The sequence below is a fragment of the Grampus griseus genome, assembly GCF_964374135.1.
Source record: "Grampus griseus genome assembly, chromosome: 4".
NCBI classification, from domain to species: Eukaryota; Metazoa; Chordata; class Mammalia; order Artiodactyla; family Delphinidae; genus Grampus; species Grampus griseus.
The window spans coordinates 107,896,918-107,918,963 of NC_138997.1; the positions used below are offsets into that span (position 1 = coordinate 107,896,918).

General features: G+C 46.9%; 1 protein-coding gene across 1 annotated transcript in view; it reads right to left on the bottom strand.

The window, feature by feature from the left end:
• EVC2 (EvC ciliary complex subunit 2) overlaps positions 1 to 22,046 on the bottom strand; it is a gene marked incomplete at both ends in the record, with an annotated part of 139,804 nt that overhangs the window by 46,610 nt on the left and 71,148 nt on the right. The window contains 5 exons of the mRNA XM_082653556.1: positions 1,954 to 2,408; positions 7,535 to 7,694; positions 10,435 to 10,610; positions 12,823 to 13,062; positions 19,432 to 19,756. Of these exons, the coding sequence (XP_082509682.1) occupies positions 1,954 to 2,408; positions 7,535 to 7,694; positions 10,435 to 10,610; positions 12,823 to 13,062; positions 19,432 to 19,756 (1,356 nt within the window). The remainder of the gene's footprint in view (positions 1 to 1,953; positions 2,409 to 7,534; positions 7,695 to 10,434; positions 10,611 to 12,822; positions 13,063 to 19,431; positions 19,757 to 22,046) is intronic.

The following is a 22,046-nucleotide window of genomic DNA, read 5'->3' on the forward strand; positions in this document are numbered from 1 at the left end:
TTCACTGCGCTGCTGTTGCTGGGGGGTTTGATTCTGTCTTTCATGCGGTGAGACTGGTCTCCCCTCTTCACACCCAGATAAGGACCCACCCAGCTGTTCCACCGCCTGGTCTTGCCCCGCCTCAGCAAGGCAACAGTGGGCAGTGTCCCCTTGTCTCCGGCTCCCAGTACCAGGTCAGTGGCCGGCGCCCAACATGTACCTTCTTCAGAGCTTGGTACCTGGTTAATTACTCCTGCTTTGTGTACCACAATCATCTATTTATGTGTCTGTTTTCCTCCTGATAATCTGAGTTCTTCCAGCACAGGAATGATGGTGGTGATGATAGCAGCTACCTCTTATCATCCACTTATTGCAGACCAAGGGTTGTGTTAAAAGACTGACATAGGGCTTCCCTGGTGGCGCAGTGGTTGAGAGTCCGCCTGCCGATACAGGGGACACGGTTTCGCGCCCTGGTCCGGGAAGATCCCACATGCCGCGGAGCGGCTGGGCCCGTGAGCCATGGCCGCTGAGCCTGCGCGTCCGGAGCCTGTGCTCCGCAACGGGAGAGGCCACAACAGTGAGAGCCCCGTGTACCGCAAAAAAAAAAAAAGAGATGATGTATGTGACACCTGGAGCTGCAGCAGCCATCCTGAAACCATGTGGGGCTGAGCCCAAAGACCAAAGCAGCACACTGAGTATAGTGGAGCAGAAGGATGTTGAGGGCTGGATCCTTGATAGTATCATTGGGTCATGGAATCAAAACTAGAAAATTTACTCCCCGACTTCTTATAAAATGCTTTCTTCACCTTCTAACAACCCAATAGTATCATGTGCTGCTGAAAGCACCGTAAATGATTTATCATTGTCATCCCATTCTACAGGCAAGAAAGATGAGGCTCAGAGAAGTTAAGTAACTTGCCTACACTCAGACAGTTGGTGGCAGTGCTGGGATTTAAACCCAGGTTTTTGGTCTACACTGCCCACCTTTCATTCCTCTCTGTAGCCCCATGTGGGCCGTGTTCGAGGCTCCTCCAGTTTCCAATCTGCGTGCCAGCCCTAAACAGTTGCCAGATAGCTGTGTCTATCACACAGCTGATGGCCCCTTCTGGGCCACGTCAAATCTCAGTCTGCACAAAGAGCTGGCGAATGCTGCAGGGAAGTGAAGGACTGTCAACAGTGGTCCCTCTGGAATTTGATTTTAACTTGTTCTCATTGCTTCCATAGCTCTCCAGTGGCTTTGAAAACATGAGTGGTGCAAATTATCCATTATTTTATAATTATTACACCAGGATTGCTGGCGGGCAATGGCTTACAGCATCCTAGTCAGAAGTGGATGTCATTCCATGGTTCTTGAATTCAATGAATGAAGGGGACCCATAAAGAGATGGTGCAGCGGGCCGTAAGGCCTGGAATGAAGGCCCACTACCATGTGCTCCCTGACATCTGCTGACACAGGGAGGGCCTCATGTGGCTTAACTATAAGTTCCCCTCCCCATCCTGCTCCTGTGGACAAGCTCCCCTCTTCACACAACACTTCTCATCAAGGGGACCAGGTGCAATTCCTGCTTACTCATGAGCAGTGGGTTTCAGTGCCCTGCCAGCCTGTAATTGTCCAAACAAGCCCATCACATCCTCCCACGGGAACCAGGGGGCACCTCACCCTCCTGTTGCTCTTGCGTTGGCCAAAAAATTTGTTTGTTTCCCCGCTCACATGAAAAACCGGAACTTTTTGGCCAACCCAAATACAAAACCTGCCTCCCACGAGCCCTGGTTGTTTGCTCTGCAACCCCTGAGTGGCCTGGGGGGTGACATGCACTGCCCGTCTTCCCTGGGCTGTGGGTATAAGTAACTAATACACTGCTGTCCAGCGTCAGATGGCACGTGTCTGGCCATCCCCGTAACCAGGCGGTGGAATCCCTCCCCCACTAGTGGGAGGAGAGGAGGTGATGAAAACACACAGGGATTAAAACTCACGTGAAGATCAAGTGCTCCCAGTGTCTCAGCTCCGCCTGCTCCTCCGTGGAGGCCTCCAGAGCATCGTCCTTCAGTCTCTGCCTCACGCTCTGAATGCCCTCCTGGCCTCTGTCCCTCTCCTCGCCCTCGAGCCGCTCGGCCCGGGCGGCCAGGTCCCTGCTGTGCTCCTCCAGGATCTGCTGCAGGAAGAGCCAGGGGACCCCGCGCTTGAGCAGCTCCTGGGTCATCACCGAGTTCTGCAGCCGCCGCAGCTGCTCTGTGGCTTTCTCGGACAGTGAGAGGGTCAGGGCCCTGAGCTCGTCCAGGGCAGCCTGGTCCAGGCGCTCCTGCAGCTCCTCCAGGGTGGCGCTGTGCTCAGCCACCAGGCTCCGCCACTGGCCCATGTACTGGCGAGCATCCTCGGCCGCCCCGAAGGCTTCAGCGATGGACAGCCGCTCCCTCCGCTGCTCCTTGTGCTGGCAGGAGTTCCAGAACAGACAATTAACAGGGGGCGGGACTCGGTTGTACAGCTCTTGGGGAAAACACTCTGGTTGCAGGAAGCACCGAATGTCAACATCTCTTTCCCCAATCACCTCACATTCAGCAAATTATTCTTGAAAACAAAAAAAGTAACATAATAGAAAGACCAATGGAGATTGCCAAAGTAGCAGCAGAGGAGAATTGAGCCACGAAATGGAAACTTTGAATAAATGCTTTGCTCTTCTAAAACCTACTAAGATTTTTATGCAAGTAGGCTAATAGGACAGAAATACTGCACGAGCGTGTTCAGAACTGGAAGGACTCTTGATTTCTCCCCATAGTCAAGTCTTAGACAACAAGAGAGGAAATTTCTATTAAGGTTTTTACCTTCTTAACACATCCTCCCCAAAGGAGAAGAGTGCATAACCTGGTTGATTTTTAGCAAAATGTGACCACCTTTTACTCATTTGTTTCAAAGAAGGATCCAGGACATCTTTTTTTCTCTTCCTTCACTCAGATATAATATTCTCTCTATTCTCTCTATCTTGCTCTCTTCTTCTGGACTAGACAAAACCTGCCTCTGTCTATGTTAATCACAGTATTCCAGAGGCAAGGGGTGGCAAATTTCATAATTCAAAGATTTAGGGTGAAGATTTAAGCAAAAGGCTTAAGCTGCCTCACCCAACTGAGCTTTTAGCAGTACCTCCTTTGTCTGAGGTTGCATCGTTTTTAAATGAATCAATAAAGTTGATCGTTGTTCCCCCCTCCCAAAAAAACAAAATTATTCTTTAGAAAATAAGCCAACATGTAGTGAAAACTTCATTTGTTCAACATTTATTGAACACGTATCTATTGAGTAGTAAAACCCAAGAGGCAGACCACCTGGGCTCCTATCCTGGCTTCTCCACTTACAAGCTGAGCCACCCAAAACGAGTGTCTGGCCCTGTCTGGGCCTCTACTGCCTAATCTGTAAAATGGGGATAATAATAGGATCTACTTCACAGAGTAGTTGTGAGGATGCAATGAGTTGCTGAAGACATGTGTAACTCTTAGAGGAGGGCCTGGTGCAGAATTGGCATCAATGAATGTCTGCTATTATTATTACCAAGTCCCAGGCACATAGGAACTGAAAATTGAGATACCCTAAGAGAAAACCCCCCCTGAGATCCGTGAGAGACAATTTAAATGAGGAGGTCACAGAAGGCCTTTTAAAGAAGGAGACCCAAATGGATAAACAACAAGGTCCTATTGTACAGCACGGGGAACTATATTCAATATCCTGTAGTAAAACATAATGGAAAAAGAAAAACAGACAACAAAGGCTAATCACCACCAAGAGTAATTACAGTAATAATATGCTACTACTAATTTTAAAAAGTTAAAAAAATAAAGAAGGAGACACAGGCTTCCCTGGTGGCACAGTGGTTGGGAGTCTGCCTGCTAATGCTGGGGACACGGGTTCGAGCCCTGGTCTGGGAGGATCCCACATGTCGCGGAGCGACTGGGCCCGTGGGCCACAACTACTGAGGCTGCGCGTCTGGAGCCTGTGCTCCGCAACAAGAGAGGCCGCGATAGTGAGAGGCCCGCGCACCGTGATGAAGAGTGGCCCCCGCTTGCCACAACTAGAGAAAGCCCTCGCACAGAAACGAAGACCCAACACAGCAAAAATAAATAAATTAATTAATAAACTCCTACCCCCAACATCTTCTTCTTTAAAAAAAAAAAAAAAAAAAAGAAGGAGACCCAAGGGAGACCTGAGGGATGAGGTCATATCTCAGCTGGGTTAAGATGGGAGAAAGGATATTCCTGGGAGAAAGAGCAGTAGGCATAAAGGCCCTGTGCTGGGAAAAAGCTGACACGCATAGAGATGTACATCACGGTGTTATTAACAATAGTGCATCTGTGGACAGTCCGGGTTCTATTTTGTGCAAATATGTCTTGTTCATGGGTCCGGGTGACCAGAGAGTGTCAATTCCTTCCTTCTACAATATCGGTTGAGCACCTACAATGTGTCCTCAGAGCTGAGGATATGACACAAACCTTTGCCTTTGTGGAGCTATGTTCTCACTCTGTACCACTCACAAGATTTATCAAAAGCAGCTGTAAGAAACAGTACTCATGGAAAACTGCTGCAGTATCTGCAGGTCTTCCACCCTTCCAGACCCTAGCCTGGAACCAGGCCAGACCATCAGAGAAGTGTGTTCTTGGGCCTCATTGCTTTGATCCTTGAGCCAATGGAGATGGATGAGGTGATGCTAAAGATGGGGTGGAGTTCAACGGTCCAGGTGAGAATGCTGGGCCCAACACTTGATAATAAAAGCAGAGTTTTTATCAACCAAATTAAGTTATTGTTTCCCTTTCCCTCCCGAATGGCATCAGACCACCCCCTGTGTTATCCCATGTATCTAGTATCTCCTCTGAATCTGTCCTTTTTCCCGTGCTCAGGACATGCTCTCATCCGTTTTGACCTGGTCAAGGTCTACAGCCTCCCATTGGTCCCATTGTAGACCTGCTCAAGGTCTACAGCCTGGGGCTCCTCCAACTCTATCGCAGGCTGCTCTCAGGAGCTTCCTAAATCCCAAATCTGATCTTCCTTCTGAAACTGAGCAGGACCTGTGGGGCTCCTGGGCATGGGAGCCTTTTGAACAGCTGCTAATCAGGGAAGGGAGGGGAGGCAGAGACAAGGGAGGGGCAGCCAAGAAACAATAGTGCAGCCTTGGGGCGGGGTCCCGGTTCCGCCTCAAGGGATACACATAACAGTATCTTTGAGCTCTTTTACAGAACTAAAACCCCCGACAAATGGAAGATATTAGCATTCTTCATTCCAGAGAAGGTAATGACCTTCAGGAGACCACCTGAGGCCAGATTAAGGAACTGCGGGCACTGCACACACCCTGACCCTTAGCAGCAACTCCGCCCTTGAACCACTGCTACAAAACTCATCACCAAATCCTCCCCGGTTGGGACACACAGTTTTTCAGGGCACGAGCCCACTGCGTCCTTCTTTGCCTGACAAAGCAATAAAGCTGTTCTTTTCTACTTCACCCAAAACTCTGTCTCCAAGATTTGATTCAGCACTGGTGCACAGAGGCCGAGATTTTGGCATCACTTCTCCTGAAAACCCTTCAGTGTTCCCCACTGTCCTCGAATGAAGGTCAGCTGCTGTGGGACTCGAGGGACATTGTTCCAGCTAATGATTAAGAACTCTCCAGACAATAGGGGCTTCTTAGACAATGGGTGAATTTCCAGGATGTCCGGCCCCCTTCCGAGAAGGAGGGAGATAACAAAATGTAAAAAAGGTGTCTGTCAAAGACCAATCAGGCAGCTGGGGAGAAGGAGGGAGATAACAAAATGTAAAAAAGGTGTCTGTCAAAGACCAATCAGGCAGCTGGGGACAAGTTCCCTCTCTGGTCCGAGCCTAAGCCGGGACCAATCAGCAGGAGAACACAACCAAATCTATAATTTACATACGGGGAAGTGGGAACCTATAAAACTGACCTATTCGCGCCCAAAAGGGTTCCTGCTTCGACCTCCTACGTGAGGACCAAGGAACCCCGGTGCACCGGCCTTCAATAAACCTCTTGCGTTTTGCATCGGCTTCCGACTCTTGTTGTTTCCTGGGCGAGTCGAAACTCCTAGGAGACCGCGCAGGTCTAACACTGCCAGCCCGGCACACTGCCCTCATTGACGAGGTGCTGCTTCCTGGGAGTGCCTCCTCCAGCCCCCGCCCTCTGCCCTCCCAGCTCTCAAGTTCTCGGAGCTCCACGCACAGCGGGGCACCCTCGCCTGAGTGCTTCACCTTTGAACAAGACGCCTCCCCATCCCCTGCAGTGTCCTTCCTGCCTTGCTCGCATCAGATGCTCATCTGTCCCCCAGAACTCGGGTACCCCAGGAGACGGTGACTTCCTCTCTGTGCTACCAGAGCATGTAGGGAGCACATGATGCCTTTCTGTGGTTGCCGGTTGGTCTCTCCCTTCTCGAGGTTCACAAACAGCCGAGCAGGTCAGTATCAAGGACAAGACTGAGGCTCTAAGTCAGACAGGCCTGGGCTCAATTCCACATCTGCCACTCACTAAACATGTGACCTTGACCTCATTACTTAATACTGTGATCTGAATGCTTGTGTTCCCCCAACATCCATATGTTGAAACCTAACATGGGACATGGTGGTGTTAGGAGAGGGGGCCTTGGGGAGGTGCTTAGGTCATGAGGGTGGAGCCCCCTGAATGGGATTAGTGCCCTTATAAAAGAGGCCCCACACTCACCCACCAAGCTTCCTCCCCCTTTCCACCCTTCTGACTTCTTCTACCAGCAAGAAGTCAGCTGTCTGCAGCCAGAAGAGGGCCTTCACCAGAACCCGACCTTGCCGGCACCCTGACCTTGGACTCCCAGCCTCCAGAACCGTGAGATATAAATTGTGGTTCCTTATAAGCCACCCAGTCTGGTACTTCGTTATAGCAACGCAAATAGACCACAATACTTAAGCCCTGTCAGCCTCAAAGTCTTCATTAAAAAAAGAGAAAACAGGGCATCCCTGCTGGCGCAGTGGTTGAGAGTCCGCCTGCCGATGCAGGGGACACGGGTTCGTGTCCCGGTCCGGGAAGCTCCCACATGCCGCGGAGCGGCTGGGCCCGTGAGCCATGGCCACTGAGCCTGCGCGTCCGGAGCCTGTGCTCCGCAACGGGAGAGGCCACAACAGTGAGAGCCCCGCGTACCACAAAAAAAAAAAAAAACAAAAACAGAAAACAGTAGCATCTACCTCATAGGGTTAATGTAAGGATTAAATAAAATACATAATACACTTAGCACAGTGCCAATTAAACACTCCATAAATGTTGTAGCACCCATCAGTCATTATTCACTGGAACCAGCACTCCTATTGCCTTGCCCTGGCAGACATTACTAACCTACCGCAACCCTCAGCTTTGCTAGGACCTGTAGAGATCTTGACGCAGCATTCCAAAAAGTCACTACCAATCAACTGTAGATGGCACATCAGGATGCCTGCCCAGCTGCCCTTCGGATCCTAGCCCTCTGATGGCAGTGCCTGGCATGGAACCCGGCACTTGGTGGGGGTTCACAATGGTTATGTAAAGAATCAAGAGCATAATTCCTTATATACCTTTTGCAGCATCTCTCGTCTTCTCTTAATTATTAATTTTTGGTGGAGTTTTTTCTTTTCCTGCTTTAAGTCATTGTCCAACTTCTGTTTTATAGAAAAGACTTCTGTCTGAGCCCGCTCCAAGAGCACCCGCATCTGATCTTCATCCAAGTAGCCTGCTCTAGATGAAAAAGATGCAGGGTTAGTTAACACACTATCCAAACTCACCTGCAGCTTGGCTGTGCTGTCGCTGAATGTTTATCTCCATATTAGTTCGGTTTGAATCAGAGAAATCTCTACCATCAGAAGGAGCAGGAGAACAGGCAGCTAAGACGTTACGAAAATGCAGGAAGGGTAAGGTCAGCTTTTTCAGAGACGTGCAGAGAAAGCTCACATCCCGAGAGAAATTACAATTGGGCAAGAGTTCTTGGAGGCAGCAACATTCAAGGGGACCACTGTGGAACAGATAGAATCTTCCAAGAGGAGATGGTAGATAAGGAAGTCCTAGTGACAGGAATGGCACAAGTAAAGTCCAAGAGGTAAAATGCAGGGAAAACTTGCTGTGAGGGTTAATTCTGTTTATCAACTTGACTGGCCAGGGTGCCCAGACTAAAGATCACTTCTGAGTGTGTCTGTGCAGGGGTTTCCAGGTGAGACTAACATTTGAATGGGTGGGCTCAGTAAAGCAGAGGACCCTCCCCAATGTGGGTGGGCACCCAGTCCACTGAGGGCCTGAACAGAATAAAAGGTGGAGGAGTAAGGAATTCACTTTTTTTTTCCTGCCTCACTGTTGAGCTGGGACATTTCATCTCATCCTCTCCTGCTCTAGGGCTGGGATTCCCCTGGTTCTCAGGCCTCTGGACTGAATTACACCACTGGCTTTCCTGGGCCTCCAGCTTGCAGACGGCAGATTTTGGGTCTTCTCAGCCTCCACAGTCACACGACACAATTCCTCATACATATCTTACTGGTTCTGTTTTTCTGTTGCTGCCACTATCACCACTACCATTCCCAGTCTGTCTGCATCCTTGGGCTGGGCCCCCTGCTTGGCATACCGTAGATTCCCCATGGAAGCTTCCTGAAGGAATGAATAGGTGACTGAGCAAATGGCAGATATGCATTTCAGAAATATAAGTCTGTGCCAACCTATTAAAATAGGATTTAAAAATCAGAGGTACAGATCACTTCCCTGGTAACTGCTGCCCATGGTATACCCAGCTGTTGGGTGCTTCCATTCAAGGCAAGGAGCTGTTTCTTTCACTCGAGTGCAAATGAATCAGGAATGTCAAGTTGACTGCAGGGACAAATTCATTAGCATCTTTGGGTGGGAAGTGTTCACATAACTTGCACCTTACTGAATCCTCATTAAAGAGGACAAGAGACGGCTTCCCTGGTGGCTCAGTGGTTGAGAGTCCGCCTGCCGATGCAGGGGACACGGGTTCGTGCCCTGGTCCGGGAGGGTCCCACATGCCGCGGAGCGGCTGGGCCAGTGAGCCACGGCCGCTGAGCCTGCGCGTCCGGAGTCTGTGCTCCACAACGGGAGAGGCCACAACAGTGAGAGGCCCGCGTACCGCAAAAAATAAAAATAAAAAATAAAAAATAAATAAAGAGGGCAAGAGAGCTGCCAAGTTCTAGTACAATTACTCAGGTAGTAGAATCAATTCATAAAAGCACGGCTTGTCCTAAGAAAGCCAACCTTATCGTCATGGCCCTACTCATTTTAAAGCTTGTAACCTACAAAGAATAAATTTCATTGTTGACAATTATGCGTCTCACAGACTAGCTGAGAAGGAACGCTGCCGAAGGGCTAGAGGCTGCAGCGAACAGCACCATTTACCTGGCTGCATGGTACCCCAGTGCTGCTGAGAAAAGATACTCAGAGTCCAAGATAAGCATCTGTGTATTTATACTTAATTCCAAAGGCCAAGACATGGAGGCAACCTAAATGTCCATTGACAGATGAATGAATGAAGAAGATGTGGCGTATATATATATATATATATATATACACATATATGTAATGGAATATTACTCAGCCATAAAAAGGAATGAAATAATGCCATTTGCAGCAACATGGATGGACCTAGAGATTATCATACTAAGTGAAGTAAGTCAGACAGAGAAAGACAAATACCATATGATGTCACTTATATGTGGAAGCTAAAATATGATACAAATGAACTTATTTACAAAACAGACTCACAGACGTAGAAAACAAACTTACGGTTGCCAAAGGGGAAAGGCATGGTGGGATAAATTAGGAATTTGGGATTAGCAGATATACACTACTATATATAAAATAGATAACCAACCAGGACCTACTGTATAGCACAGGGAACTATACTGAATATTTTGTAATAACTTATAAGGGAAAAGAATGTGATAAAGAGTAGATATATATATGTATGTATAACTGAATCACTGTGCTGTACACCTGAAACTAAGTCAACTATACTTCAATTAAAAAAAATACAAAAATAAAAACAAACTCCACCCCCCCAAAAAAAGACAAACAAAGGTGAATGCAAGAGCCAGCGGTGTCCTAGAGCTCAAGGAGAAGTGGGCTATCCCATCACACAGTTCATGAAAGCCTCCACCACTGATTTCTCTATGAAATGTTGGGGATTTGCTTTAAAATAACTCAGGGCAGGGATGTATAGCTACATCAAGATTGCCCACAAGCTGGTACCTACTGAAGCTGATGATGGGCACACGTCGGCCCACTGTATGGTTGTCTCGACTATGGGGTATGTTTTAAAAATTCTGTAATGCAAAGGATTCTTCCAACTAGAGAATTCTTAAGAAATAAGTCAGGAGCAGCCAGTGCATGCGCTGAATGAACAGAAGTAGATGGTCTTTGATGAGGAACGTTGGGGCAAGGCTGTTTGTCTGCATCATTTTGGGTGGTTTGGGGGTTTTACCTCTCGTGTTTCTGGATAAGGAGGGTCAGCTGAGCAGAAGCAGTGCTAAGCAGGCCCTGCACACGGGTCTCTGATGACTGTATGTTCTGGACCAGATACTCCCTGTGGCCAAATCTTTTACTGAGATGGTATCTCTTACTAGCCTGGAAAAAGTCCATTAGCTCTTCTACATTGTCCTGTTTAAAAAAAAAAAAAATCAAGAAAGCATGCTTAAATAAAATTTAAAGAAAATTCTTTCTAGTCAGTTAAAATATTACATTTCCTTTCTGAAGAAAATACACGGCGATAGAAGCCCTGGGATTAACACCTTAAACGTCCCTGCCTCGAACAAAGGCTCAGAAGAAATGAGGGCTTTGAAAAGTGCATTTGAGACCCAGATGGTAAAGAGTTATCAAAACAACTAACTTTGCTTCCTTAGAAATGGAATATAAATTTCTCTCAGGCATCCTTCACCCAAGCGCACAGTCACACCTGTGGCGCTCCCCAAACACAGCACCAGGACAGGTGCTGAAGTTCTGGGATAAATTAGCCACCGGCTCTGACCCCAGAACTCCCACTCTCATGGAGGACATGAGATGAGCCTGGTCACGGAGTAGCACAAAGTTCTTATAATGTACAAAATGCATAAGAACCCAAGCAACACAAGAGAGTAATAATAGCCTTGCATATACTGGGTGTTTTTGCTGGGCCTGGCATTGGACCCAGAGCATTTCTCATCTTTTGTAACTTAATTTAGGGACAGGATACTATTATTCCCATTTCACAGATGAGGAAACTGAGTCCATATCACACAGCTGGTAAATGACTGAGCAGGGATTTGAACTCAGCCATCTAATTCCAGGGCCTGTGTTTTAACTTCATAATAGGCTGTCTCCCAAATCCAGCTTCAACCAGTAGCATAATAATCAGACCAGCAGTAATTAAACCCACGGTAATTAAAACATCAGCCTCAGTGTACTATCCCACTGACTGGCTCTGCTGTCTTTTTTCCATCTGGGGAAATACTGTCCATGCAGTGGGTTACCGGAAAGTTCAACATTTTGTTCAATAAGAAACATATGATGTTTTTCTTTCCACACAAAAGCTATAACCTCTCCAGGTCCAACACCTGAGGATTTGCATTCTCCTGACAGTGAAAAGCAGAATGGTCGGTGGGATGTGGCCAAATGCCAGCTTCTCTCTGAGAGCTCCTGGCAGCAGAATCAATACAGCAGGAACACTGTGGTGACATTTCTACCCTCTACGGAGCTGGATCACGTGAGTCAGCTGACCTGAGCCCTTGCCGTCGGGAAGCTCAGAGTCGGGATCCTCAAATCCTAATCTGTCTGTGCCTTGGGACTGTCACCAGGGCTGTTACTTTTTTGTCCCCGGTATTATTAACAATAACACGTGTTCTTTCCAACATGGAGAGTCAGCCACAGCTTATCACGAGGAGCGGGCAAAACGACAGCAAAATCTGTTAATCCCTAAGTGATGCTGTGGGGTCTGAATACCTACCCAGGACTTTATTTACTCTCCTAAAGTTTTACTGGGAAAAACCAAGAGCAAAACGGAGAGGCTGGCCGGCTCTCTTCACGCCAAGATGCCCAGTGCTTTCTGACAGTGGTCTTCTCTTTCCAAAAGGCTCATGAGAGCCGCCTGGTCTCCTCGTGGGACAGCCCTGATCTGTTGCAGCTCTCACTCACGAGGCCTGTGCCAGGACCAGAAATCTGGTGCATTATTGCACACCAGTGATGCACTGTGTGGACAGGCACAGGTAAAATGCCTCAGGCAGGCCTCATAAAAATAGTGACAGTCTCATAAGCTATTTTCACAGTCATCTGAGAATTTATTCAGTCTGGGTTAATGACACTGACACTCAAGCTTACATGCAAAAACACCCACAAATTCACCCAAGAATATCGAGACAGAGAACATAAACCCTAGGCATACATCGCCATACATACGTGTATGCACATATATATGTATATTTTTAACCACTATATATATTAAACATATATTGTGCCAAGCACTGGCTTTCCATGAATTAGATCATGAACTCTCCATCATGCCCCTTTTAGTGTGGGGACTCTATTACCCTCATTTTACAGGTGAGGCAACTGAGTCTCAGAGAAGTTAGGCAATTTGCTTAAATTCACAGAGCTGATGGGTAGTGGAACTGGACTGCAAGTCCAGGTGAGCTTGAGTCTAAGGCCTGTGCTTCAAGCCCCCATTTGCCCTGCTTATTGGAAACTCAGCCGCCGCATCAAGAGGTCGAAGGAAGACAGCATTAGTTCACTGGAACCCAGCACAAAAGAGACAGGACTTAGCTCAGAAAGAGGAGAAATTTACTGAAACAGTTCAGGAAAATGACTCCTCCATCAGAGAGAGCCTCATTTGAGGCATTACCTGTATTTTAGAGTAATCTTGCAGCAGCATTTTCGCTGCCTCTGGCTTCAGTTCCCCTTTGAAAATAGCACTTTTTATCTGGGTAAAAAAGATACTGTGCAGTTCATTCCTCTGGAAAATGGCCAGCTGCCTGTGGGCCTTGGCAAAGTCTTCCTCCTGCTGCAGAGCAAGGGACCTCCTCAGGTGCTCCTGTTCTAGGCCATGGAGGGTCCGCAGGAGGCTGCTGCATTCGATAGCGGACTGTGGAAAAGAGCGGGGCACGTGGGAGGTGACACACTGGTCAGGCATGCACAGACACATGTGTACAACATGTGAGCACACACATGCATGCACGTGCACATGTTCATACATGCACGCACACACAGCACACATGCATGCACCAACACACATGTGCACAGTGCATATAAATGCACCCAGCAACAATGCACATACAGGCACACGTACATGCATGTGCACATGCAAACACACATGTACAGGGGACACATACATGCACCATCGACATACACACACGCACAGTGCATATCAATGCACACAGCAGTAATGCACATACACACACACATGCATGCACGTGTACAGGCACATACACATACGCTCAGCACACAGACATGCACCAACACACATGTGCACACATACACATGCACAGTGCATATAAACGCGCACAGCAACAAACAGTGCGCACACATGCACAAAGATACAGGCACACACAGCAATACAAATACAGTGCATGCATGTGCACATGCACACACAAGCATGTGTGTGCACACCCACATGGAACACACACATGTATACACACAGGCATACACACACACTGAATCCCAAATTTGCCATGAGGAAGCTGCTAAACTCTGGGAAATGCTGTTGTAACCTGTCCTCCCTGTTATCTTAACGTTTTCCAGAACCATCTCAAAGAAAAAAATTCACAAGAGTGGAAATTTTCAAATCAAACTGCCTGAAAATAACCCGCAAAATGGAAACATCAATGGACTGTGCTGTTAGGCTCTCAAGCTTATTTCCATCATCTTTCATCCTTAACTTAGATGAAGAAAAAAATACGAGCAATCAGGCCCAAGCTGATAACATTTGTGTTAAAAGGGAGGCAAAGGGGAGGTAGGAAGTGGCTCCTGGGATGCCTCCACTTTATGTGGTCCAGAAGGAGGGCAGCAGGGGGGTGACACGCCTTCACTAAGTTCCTGATGCATCTGCACTCCCATTACCTCAAAAGACTCATGCCGCAGGAGGGTGTCTTAGTCATTCCACGTGCAGAGGCGGAATTCTAAGAAGCCCCCAAGATTCCTGGCCCCCGGTGTAAGACGTCACAGAAATCCCCTCCCTCTGAGTGTGGACATAAACTTTGAATATGATGGGACTGTCACTCCAATGGTCAGATTATTATGTGGCAAAGCTGAAGGGGTCTTCTCTTCTGGAGAGAAGTAGTTATTCACAGCTGACTTGATCTAAATTACAGAAAGCAAGTCACCCACAATGAGGGTGTTGGGCCCCTGGCTCTGGGCAGCACAGGGATGCTCTGCTACCAGGGGAGTAGCTGGTGCCCAGGTAGGTCCATTCATCCATGAAAGTGACCTTCTATTTTGACAGTATGCAATTTGACAAGCTCCAAACCTCAATTTATTTTAATTAATAGGAATGAAACAGGGGTGAAATCCATTTAACTCCTCACAGCCAGGACAAAAAGCAAGCACACAGCACACGTGCACGCGCACACACACACACGCATACACACGTGCTTGAGTGCGCGCGTGCAAATCCTAAAACGTAATTATCTGTCCTTGCTTAGAATAGTATTTCTGAAGAATAAGGCATGAGGAAATGTGTTTGTGTCATAGTGAAATGCTCCTTAAAATAACTTTTGGTGGGAGTCCCCCCCATTTCCATGTATACTGCCCTCCTAAGGGGGTCCAGAGACCCACAGAAATGTGTTCATCCCCTGCTCTAATTCAATCCTTCTGTGGCACAGAGGAGAAGACTAAATCCTAAAACAGGGGACACCACGGAGGCCTGCCAAGCAGGGGAGGTCATGTGAGGTAGCCTGGGAAGCACTGTACTAGGGGGCATCGGGGACTGGGGTAAAGTAGAGAGAGCAAGCCCTGCTTACGGGGTCAGCCACTGCTCAGCCCACCAAAGGGGGCGCTGCAGGACTGTGCACCTGGTGTGGCCATATCTTTCCATTTTTTTTTAAGAGAAGCTGAAAGTCTGGATTTTCTATCCAAAATTTTATATTTTAAATATTGGCAACAAATGTGCCTTTTTAAAGGTACATTAAAACAATGGTCACTCACCCCCAACTCCCTATTGAACTTTCCACTAAAATAGACTTCTCAGAGAAATGAGGCATGTTTATCCTTCGGCTTAAAAGGCCTAAAAAAGCAAGTTGCATGGAGAGATTGGGAGGCCTGGATCAGGATAGGGTACTTCGATCCTGGCTCGAGAATCGCAGGCCTGTGCCAGGCTGTTCTGACAACTGCTCTTTGCGCTGACTCTAGGCCATCAAAAATGTGAAATCGCGTCAGGAAATTATGACTGTACTGAATGACACTCCCTGTACTCAATTTAGCAAGCTGGACAAATTGTGAAAATGTTTTATAGAAATAAAACCCCCAGAGATGGTTCCAGTGTTAAGAGTTCTTGCCCTTAAGGCATCTTTTCCTTTAAGACACACTCAAAGGAGTTAGGAAACCTCCGGCAGCTCAGGGCAGGATGCGCTGCTGCTGCCTCTTCTCCAAGTAGCTGGGAAGCACGTGGACCTGGAAGAGGGTCCCCCTACAAAGTACACACGCTGAACGGCCAGTGGCTGCTTGCAGGAAGCTGGGCAAGACACTTCCCCTCTGGGCTTCTGTTTCTCCAACTTGAACTGGAAAGATTTCACATCCTGACTGTTTCATGTCATGGGCTTCTTTAAAGATTACACTAAATAATGAAACTGGATAGAACAGGGCTGACACTGCCAAGCATCGGTCTAAGGACTACACAAGTATTGACAGTCCTATATGACAGGCATCATTATTCTCCCCAGTTTAAGGATGGGGAAACCGAGACCCAAGGAGCCTGAACAAGGCACCTTCTGGAGGAAGAAAGTGAGATCTAAACCGAAGCCACCTGCCTTCAGAGTCTATATTTGCCACTACCCTTAAGAGCTTCTCCATGCAGAAACGCTTTACAGACTGTAAGGGATCATATAGATGTTTAAATGTGAACAGATTTCATCGCTATACTAATTACTGGAATTCCTAAACTTTACTCAAAAAAACTGATACTCATTTAGCTTTTTTTTAAAAAAACAAAACAAAAAACTAATTCTTGGAGGAATAATATGGCCAAAATATTTTCATGCATTTTATTTAAAGAATACTACAATAAATGAATAGATGACAAAGTCATTCTAAGATGGAATGACTTGCACAGACTGGGAGGGAAATAGCTCTATTAACTTTTGCAGTTTTATGCTATTTTTGGAAGTGGATTTGCTCAAATAAGGAGACTTGTCTCTGGACAGGGTGGCCTGGGGGATCCATAGTGATGGTGCCGCCCACCCTGAGCCCTGCACAGAGCGAGCAGGAGAACACTGTGTGTCACCCCTTCTCCGTGCCCCCAACAACCAGTGGAAACAATGAGCAAACACTTAAAACTGCGCTGCCACGGGCAGTCTTTGCAACAAAAGCATTGCAAAGGCAGAAGCCCACCAGGATTACGATGCACTGTTGCGTGAGGGTGGCTGTGAGCCTTGATGCTCGGGGAGAGCTGCCTGGGTGTGTGTCTTGGTCCACCCACGTGTCCTCAGGCAGGTGACCTTCTCCTATCTGTTTCCTCACCTGTAAACGTGGGAGCCTATCAATTCCCACTTCACCGAGTGGGTGTGAATATTTGAAGAGAAGGTCCAGGTGATGTGCTCTGAAAAACTCCTGGCCTTCAGTGAAGGCCAGGTGATATGCTAAGTGTGAGAGCGTTTAATGACATCTGTGATGGTAAGTGGAAACAACCATGACAGAAGGTTCAATGAACCGCATAAACCTTACTCTGTAAAAAAAAAAAATGTAAAATAAAGCAAAAGGTTTGTGCTGAAATTCGAGGACAGGAGTGGGGTCCCCTTAGCATAGTGGTGTCTCCAGGCTCAGACACACAGCAGGAACTCAACAAACAGGCTGAACGAATGTTTGTCTACTGTTGACTGGTGGAATGTGTTTCAATTTTTTTCTGGGTTTTTCCTTTTATGCTTTGGAGCTGGAGTTGGCAGACTTTCAGTAAAGGCCAGATAAATATTTTAGGCTTTCCAGGACACATCAGGGTTCTGTCACATATTCTTTTTTTGTTTTTACTTTTTACAATCCTTTAAAAATGTAAAAACCATTCTCAACTCAAGGGCCAGAAAAAACAGGCTGGGCAGGATTGGACTCATGGGTCCCAGTTTGCTGACCTCTGCTTCTAAGTACCTTCCAAGTCTCCCTCATTGAATGCGTATTATTTTTATCAGAAAAAAATATATAACAAATTGAGGAAATAAGAGAGAGAGAGAGAATGAGACTGTTTGGGGCTGAAGCAGTGAACAGTGTGTTTAACACATTCTTTTAAAGTGCTGGACTCACGGAAACACAGTGCCGACCTGTGCAATCATGGATGGAGATCAGAGAGCACGGTCAGCCAGGGGAACAGTGGTGGGCTGAACGCTGCCCCCTCTCCAAAAAGATACATCCACAGCGTAATCCCAGAACCTATGAACATGACCTTATTCGGAATAAGGGTCTTTGCAGATAATAATACAGGATCATTTAGCTAGGTCCTAAATCAAAAGATGAGTGTCCTTAAAAGAGACAGAAGTGGATGTGACAGGGTCATGGGGCCATGTGAAGACCAAGGTCAAGATTGGAGGGATGGGGCATCCCTGGTGGCGCAGTGGTTGAGAGTCCGCCTGCCGATGCAGGGGACGCGGGTTCGTGCCCCGGTCCGGGAAGATCCCACATGCCGCGGAGCGGCTGGGCCTGTGAGCCATGGCCGCTGAGCCTGTGCGTCCGGAGCCTGTGCTCCGCAACGGGAGAGGCCACAACAGTGAGAAGCCCGCGTACTGAAAAAAAAAAAAAGATTGGAGGGATGCAGCCACAAGCTAAGGAATGCTTGGAGCCACCAGAAGCTGGCAGAGGCAAGGAAGGATTCTCCCCAAGAGATTTCAGAAGGGCCATGCCTGGCTGACACCTTGATTTTGGACTTCTGGCCTCCAGAACTGTGAGAGAATAAATTTCTGTTGTTTTAAGCCACGAAGTCTGTGGTCATTTGTTACAGCAGCTACAGGAAATCCATACAGGAGCCAAACAGAAAATAAGCCACACCCTAAAATGAGATGTGTGTTGAGGCGAGGGGACCCCAGCTGCAGAGGAGTGGCTGGGGGTGAGACAGCGTGAATCGCACCTCTCTGCTTAAGTGCCCAGCCCGTAGTCTGACCACAGGTGACAGACCATCTGAGAGCCAGGCGCTGTCACCCTGAGAGCTCTCTACTCTCTCCCAGAGGATTTCTGTGCACGGCTGCCAGTCTGCAGAATGGAGGTTAGGAGTTCAGAAGCTCGTTCCTAAGATGTTAGACCTCCCTAGGTTGATAAATTTTCAGAACAGGTTATGTGGGCTCAAGTCACCAGAGGGAACCAGCCATCTCTTCCATGGAGGAAGGTAGAAATCAGACTGGATTTGGTGCGCCCGGGAAAAAACTCTGGCGTGATTCCTTTCAAGACGGAAACTGACACTCTCTTAGGAAAATGAGAGCTGATCTCCGATCAACAGAGACCAGCCCTGGGAAGGCCGAGAGGTCAGAACTCCCAGAACTGGGCACTGGGCACGAGAGCCTACTGCAGCCCACACCCGGGGCTCCTTTCCTGCATTACTTCTTCCAGCCGCTCTGAGAGGGGGGCGCGCTCGGCCTTGACTCACAGACTTACAGAGGCTAGTTAAGGCCTTCCGGAGCTGAGCTGGAGTGTACTAGAATATGAGTCCAGGTTTGTCTGACTCCAGAGCCCGTGCTGGAGAGAACTTAGTGTGGTGCAGTCCAGACGGACACACGTGTGCACTGACACCACAACTCCCCTGAGCTGTGCTCTTGTGGACATGCTTTTCTGTGAATGAAGCCATTCTACCTGTCCCATGACACCCCACAGCACTGTGAACGTACCTCTATTAAAACACGGCTGAATGAATTCACATGTGTTATATGCGAGAATCCTTCATTAGACTGTGAACTTCTCAAATGCAAGAACCATGTCTCAGTGCTCTCTGTACCTTCACTGCCTAGACAGTAGTGATCAGTAAATGCTTTCTAAATGAATTCTGGATGGATGGATGGAAGTGTAGATGGGCAGGTGGATAGAAGGGTGGTAGGCGGATGGATGGATGGGTTGGAGTTTGGATGAATGGATGCATGGATGGGTGGTGAGTGAATAAATGGATGGATGGATGAGTACACGGACAGATAGATGGAAGGGTGGTAGGTGGGGAGAATGGATGGATGGGTGGGTGGATGGATGAATGGGCAGGTAGATGTATGTATGGATGGATGGATGGATAAATGATGAAGGAGGGAGGCAAATGAAAGCCTTCCTTTCAAAGTTGCCTTACCCTCTCACTAACACGTTTCAGCATCTCTTCTGCTTCCTCCATTGCTGCCATCTCCCTCTGGTACTGGCTTTCTGTCTTCTTTCTGGTTTCTAGGTCACACTCAGCTGTCAAGGCCACCATCTTCCGATCATACTCATCTTGAATTTCTTTCTCCAGCAACAGAAACTGCTTTTTGAAAACAGCACCCATCCTCCTCTCTACCTGAGGGGAGAGATGGCCACTGCTGGTCAGATTTTTCAGTAGAAGAGCAATGATATCTTTGCTGATTTGGGTTCGACAAGCTTCCAGATCTGAGTCTGCCCGATTCAGGGTTGCAATTTCCAGCCTGGGAAACACAAAGGTCAAGAGAATTCCATTACATAAAATCACAGCAGAAACCAAAGGTCCCTCAGAGCTCTGAGGTTTCAACTTATTTGTAAAGTAAGGTCTTTCTTTTTTCCTTTTCCTTCCTTCTCTTCCTTTTCTCCCTCTCTTCTGCTCCATCCAGTTATTGAAGGACAGTGACTAAATTAGCAGAATATTATTTAGTAAATTTGCAGGGTACCATGTTGGAAACTACAAGGAATATAATTAATATAAGACATGGTCTTTGTCAACAAGCAACAAGTCAACAAAAACAAGAAGACCAGGAGAAAAATGGTTAAATATTTGGAGGATTTGAAAAATTAGGTTCATTTTACTTTTTTCCAATTGAAAATTAATTTATAGATATGTCAAGTAAATGTAATGTAATACCCTGGATTGAATCCTGGAACAGAAAAAGGACATTAAGTAAAAACTAGGGAAATCTGAATGAGTATGGACTTTAGTTAATAATAATGTATCAGTATTGGGTCATTAATTTTAACAAATATACCACAGCAATAGAAGATTTTAATAACAGGGGAAACTATGTACAGGGTATGTAGGAACTCTCTGTACTATCTTCTCAATTGTTCTGTAAATCTAAAACTGCTCTAAAAATGAAGTCTACTCAAGAAATATTTGTGAGATACTTCACAGAGTCACAGGTTCTAAAACTTGATTGTAATGTTGTAATGGTGGTTGTACAGCTATATATACTTACACATATATATCAGACTGTACTCTTAATGTGGGTGAATTTTATGGTTTGCTTGTTATACCTTTATAAAACTACTGCAAGATGCACAGGACAAAACTATGTCTATGATAGAAAAATCTGGAAAATAAACACAGAAAAAGACTTCATTCACAGTAGGCCTATCACCCAGTCAGAACCAATGGAGGTATTTGTTGTATTTGCTTCCAGTTTTTTTTTTTTTTTTTTTTTTTTTTTTTTGTGGTACGCGGGCCTCTCACTGTTGTGGCCCCTCCTGTTGCGGAGCACAGGCTCCGGACGCGCAGGCTCAGCGGCCATGGCTCACGGGCCCAGCCGCTGCGCGGCATGTGGGATCTTCCCGGTCCGGGGCACGAACCCGTGTCCGCTGCATCGGCAGGCGGACTCTCAACCACTGCGCCACCAGGGAAGCCCTCCAGTTTTTTTTTTTGTCTACACATATTTTCCCCATGGATGTATATTGTTTACATAGATGCAAGTATAGTTTTGTCCTGTTTTCAATTAATGTTGTAACAGGCATCTTCCAGTTGTATTTAAACACTGTAAAAGTTTCCTTTATGATGGCTGCAAAATACGTCATGATGTGGTGTACCATGATTCAATTAACCATTCGTCTAGTGGTGCACATTTGGGTTACTTGCAAAATTCAAAGTCTAAGATAACCTGAAGTGAACATCTTTGTAAAGAGTTTTTGATATTCACAATGAATTTTTCAGTATGATTTCTACAAAGGGAATCACTGGGTCAAATGCTAGCAATATTTTAAGTCTCTTAGGGCATCCTGCCAAACTGCTTTCCAGAAGTTCCCCAGCAATGCAGTAGGATCCTTATTTCACCCCTCCCTGTAAAATGTTTAAATATATTTAATAATTTGATAGGAGAAAATGGCATCTGACTGTAAAAATATAAGGGTTTTAAGAAAACCTTATTATGGGGCTTCCCTGGTGGCACAGTGGTTAAGAATCCGCCTGCCAATGCAGGGGACATGTGTTCAAGCCCTGGTCCAGGAAGATCCCACATGCCATGGAGCAACTAAGCCCATAGGCCACAACTACTTAGCCTGCGCTCTAGAGCACGTGAGCCACAACTACTGAGCCCGTGTGCCACAACTACTGAAGCCCGTGCACCTAGAGCCCATGCTCTGCAACAAGAGAAGCCACTGCAATGAGAAGCCTGCGCACTGCAACAAAGAGTAGCCCCTGCTCACTGCAACTAGAGAAAGCTCATGCACAGCAACAAAGACCCAATGCAGCCAAAAATAAATAAATAAAAATTTAAAAACTTATAAGAAAAAAAAAGAAAACTTTATTATGGAAATTTTCAGGCACTTAAAGTAGGTAGAATAATCAGACTCCCAATGTAATCATTACTCAACTTGGAAAACTGTCAATATTTGCCAATCTTGTTTTAGTTACTCCCTTCAAAGTTTGCTTAGCTGGGCTTCCCTGGTGGCGCAGTGGTTGAGAGTCCGCCTGCCGATGCAGGGGACACGGGTTCGTGCCCTGGTCTGGGAAGATCCCACATGCCGCGGAGCGGC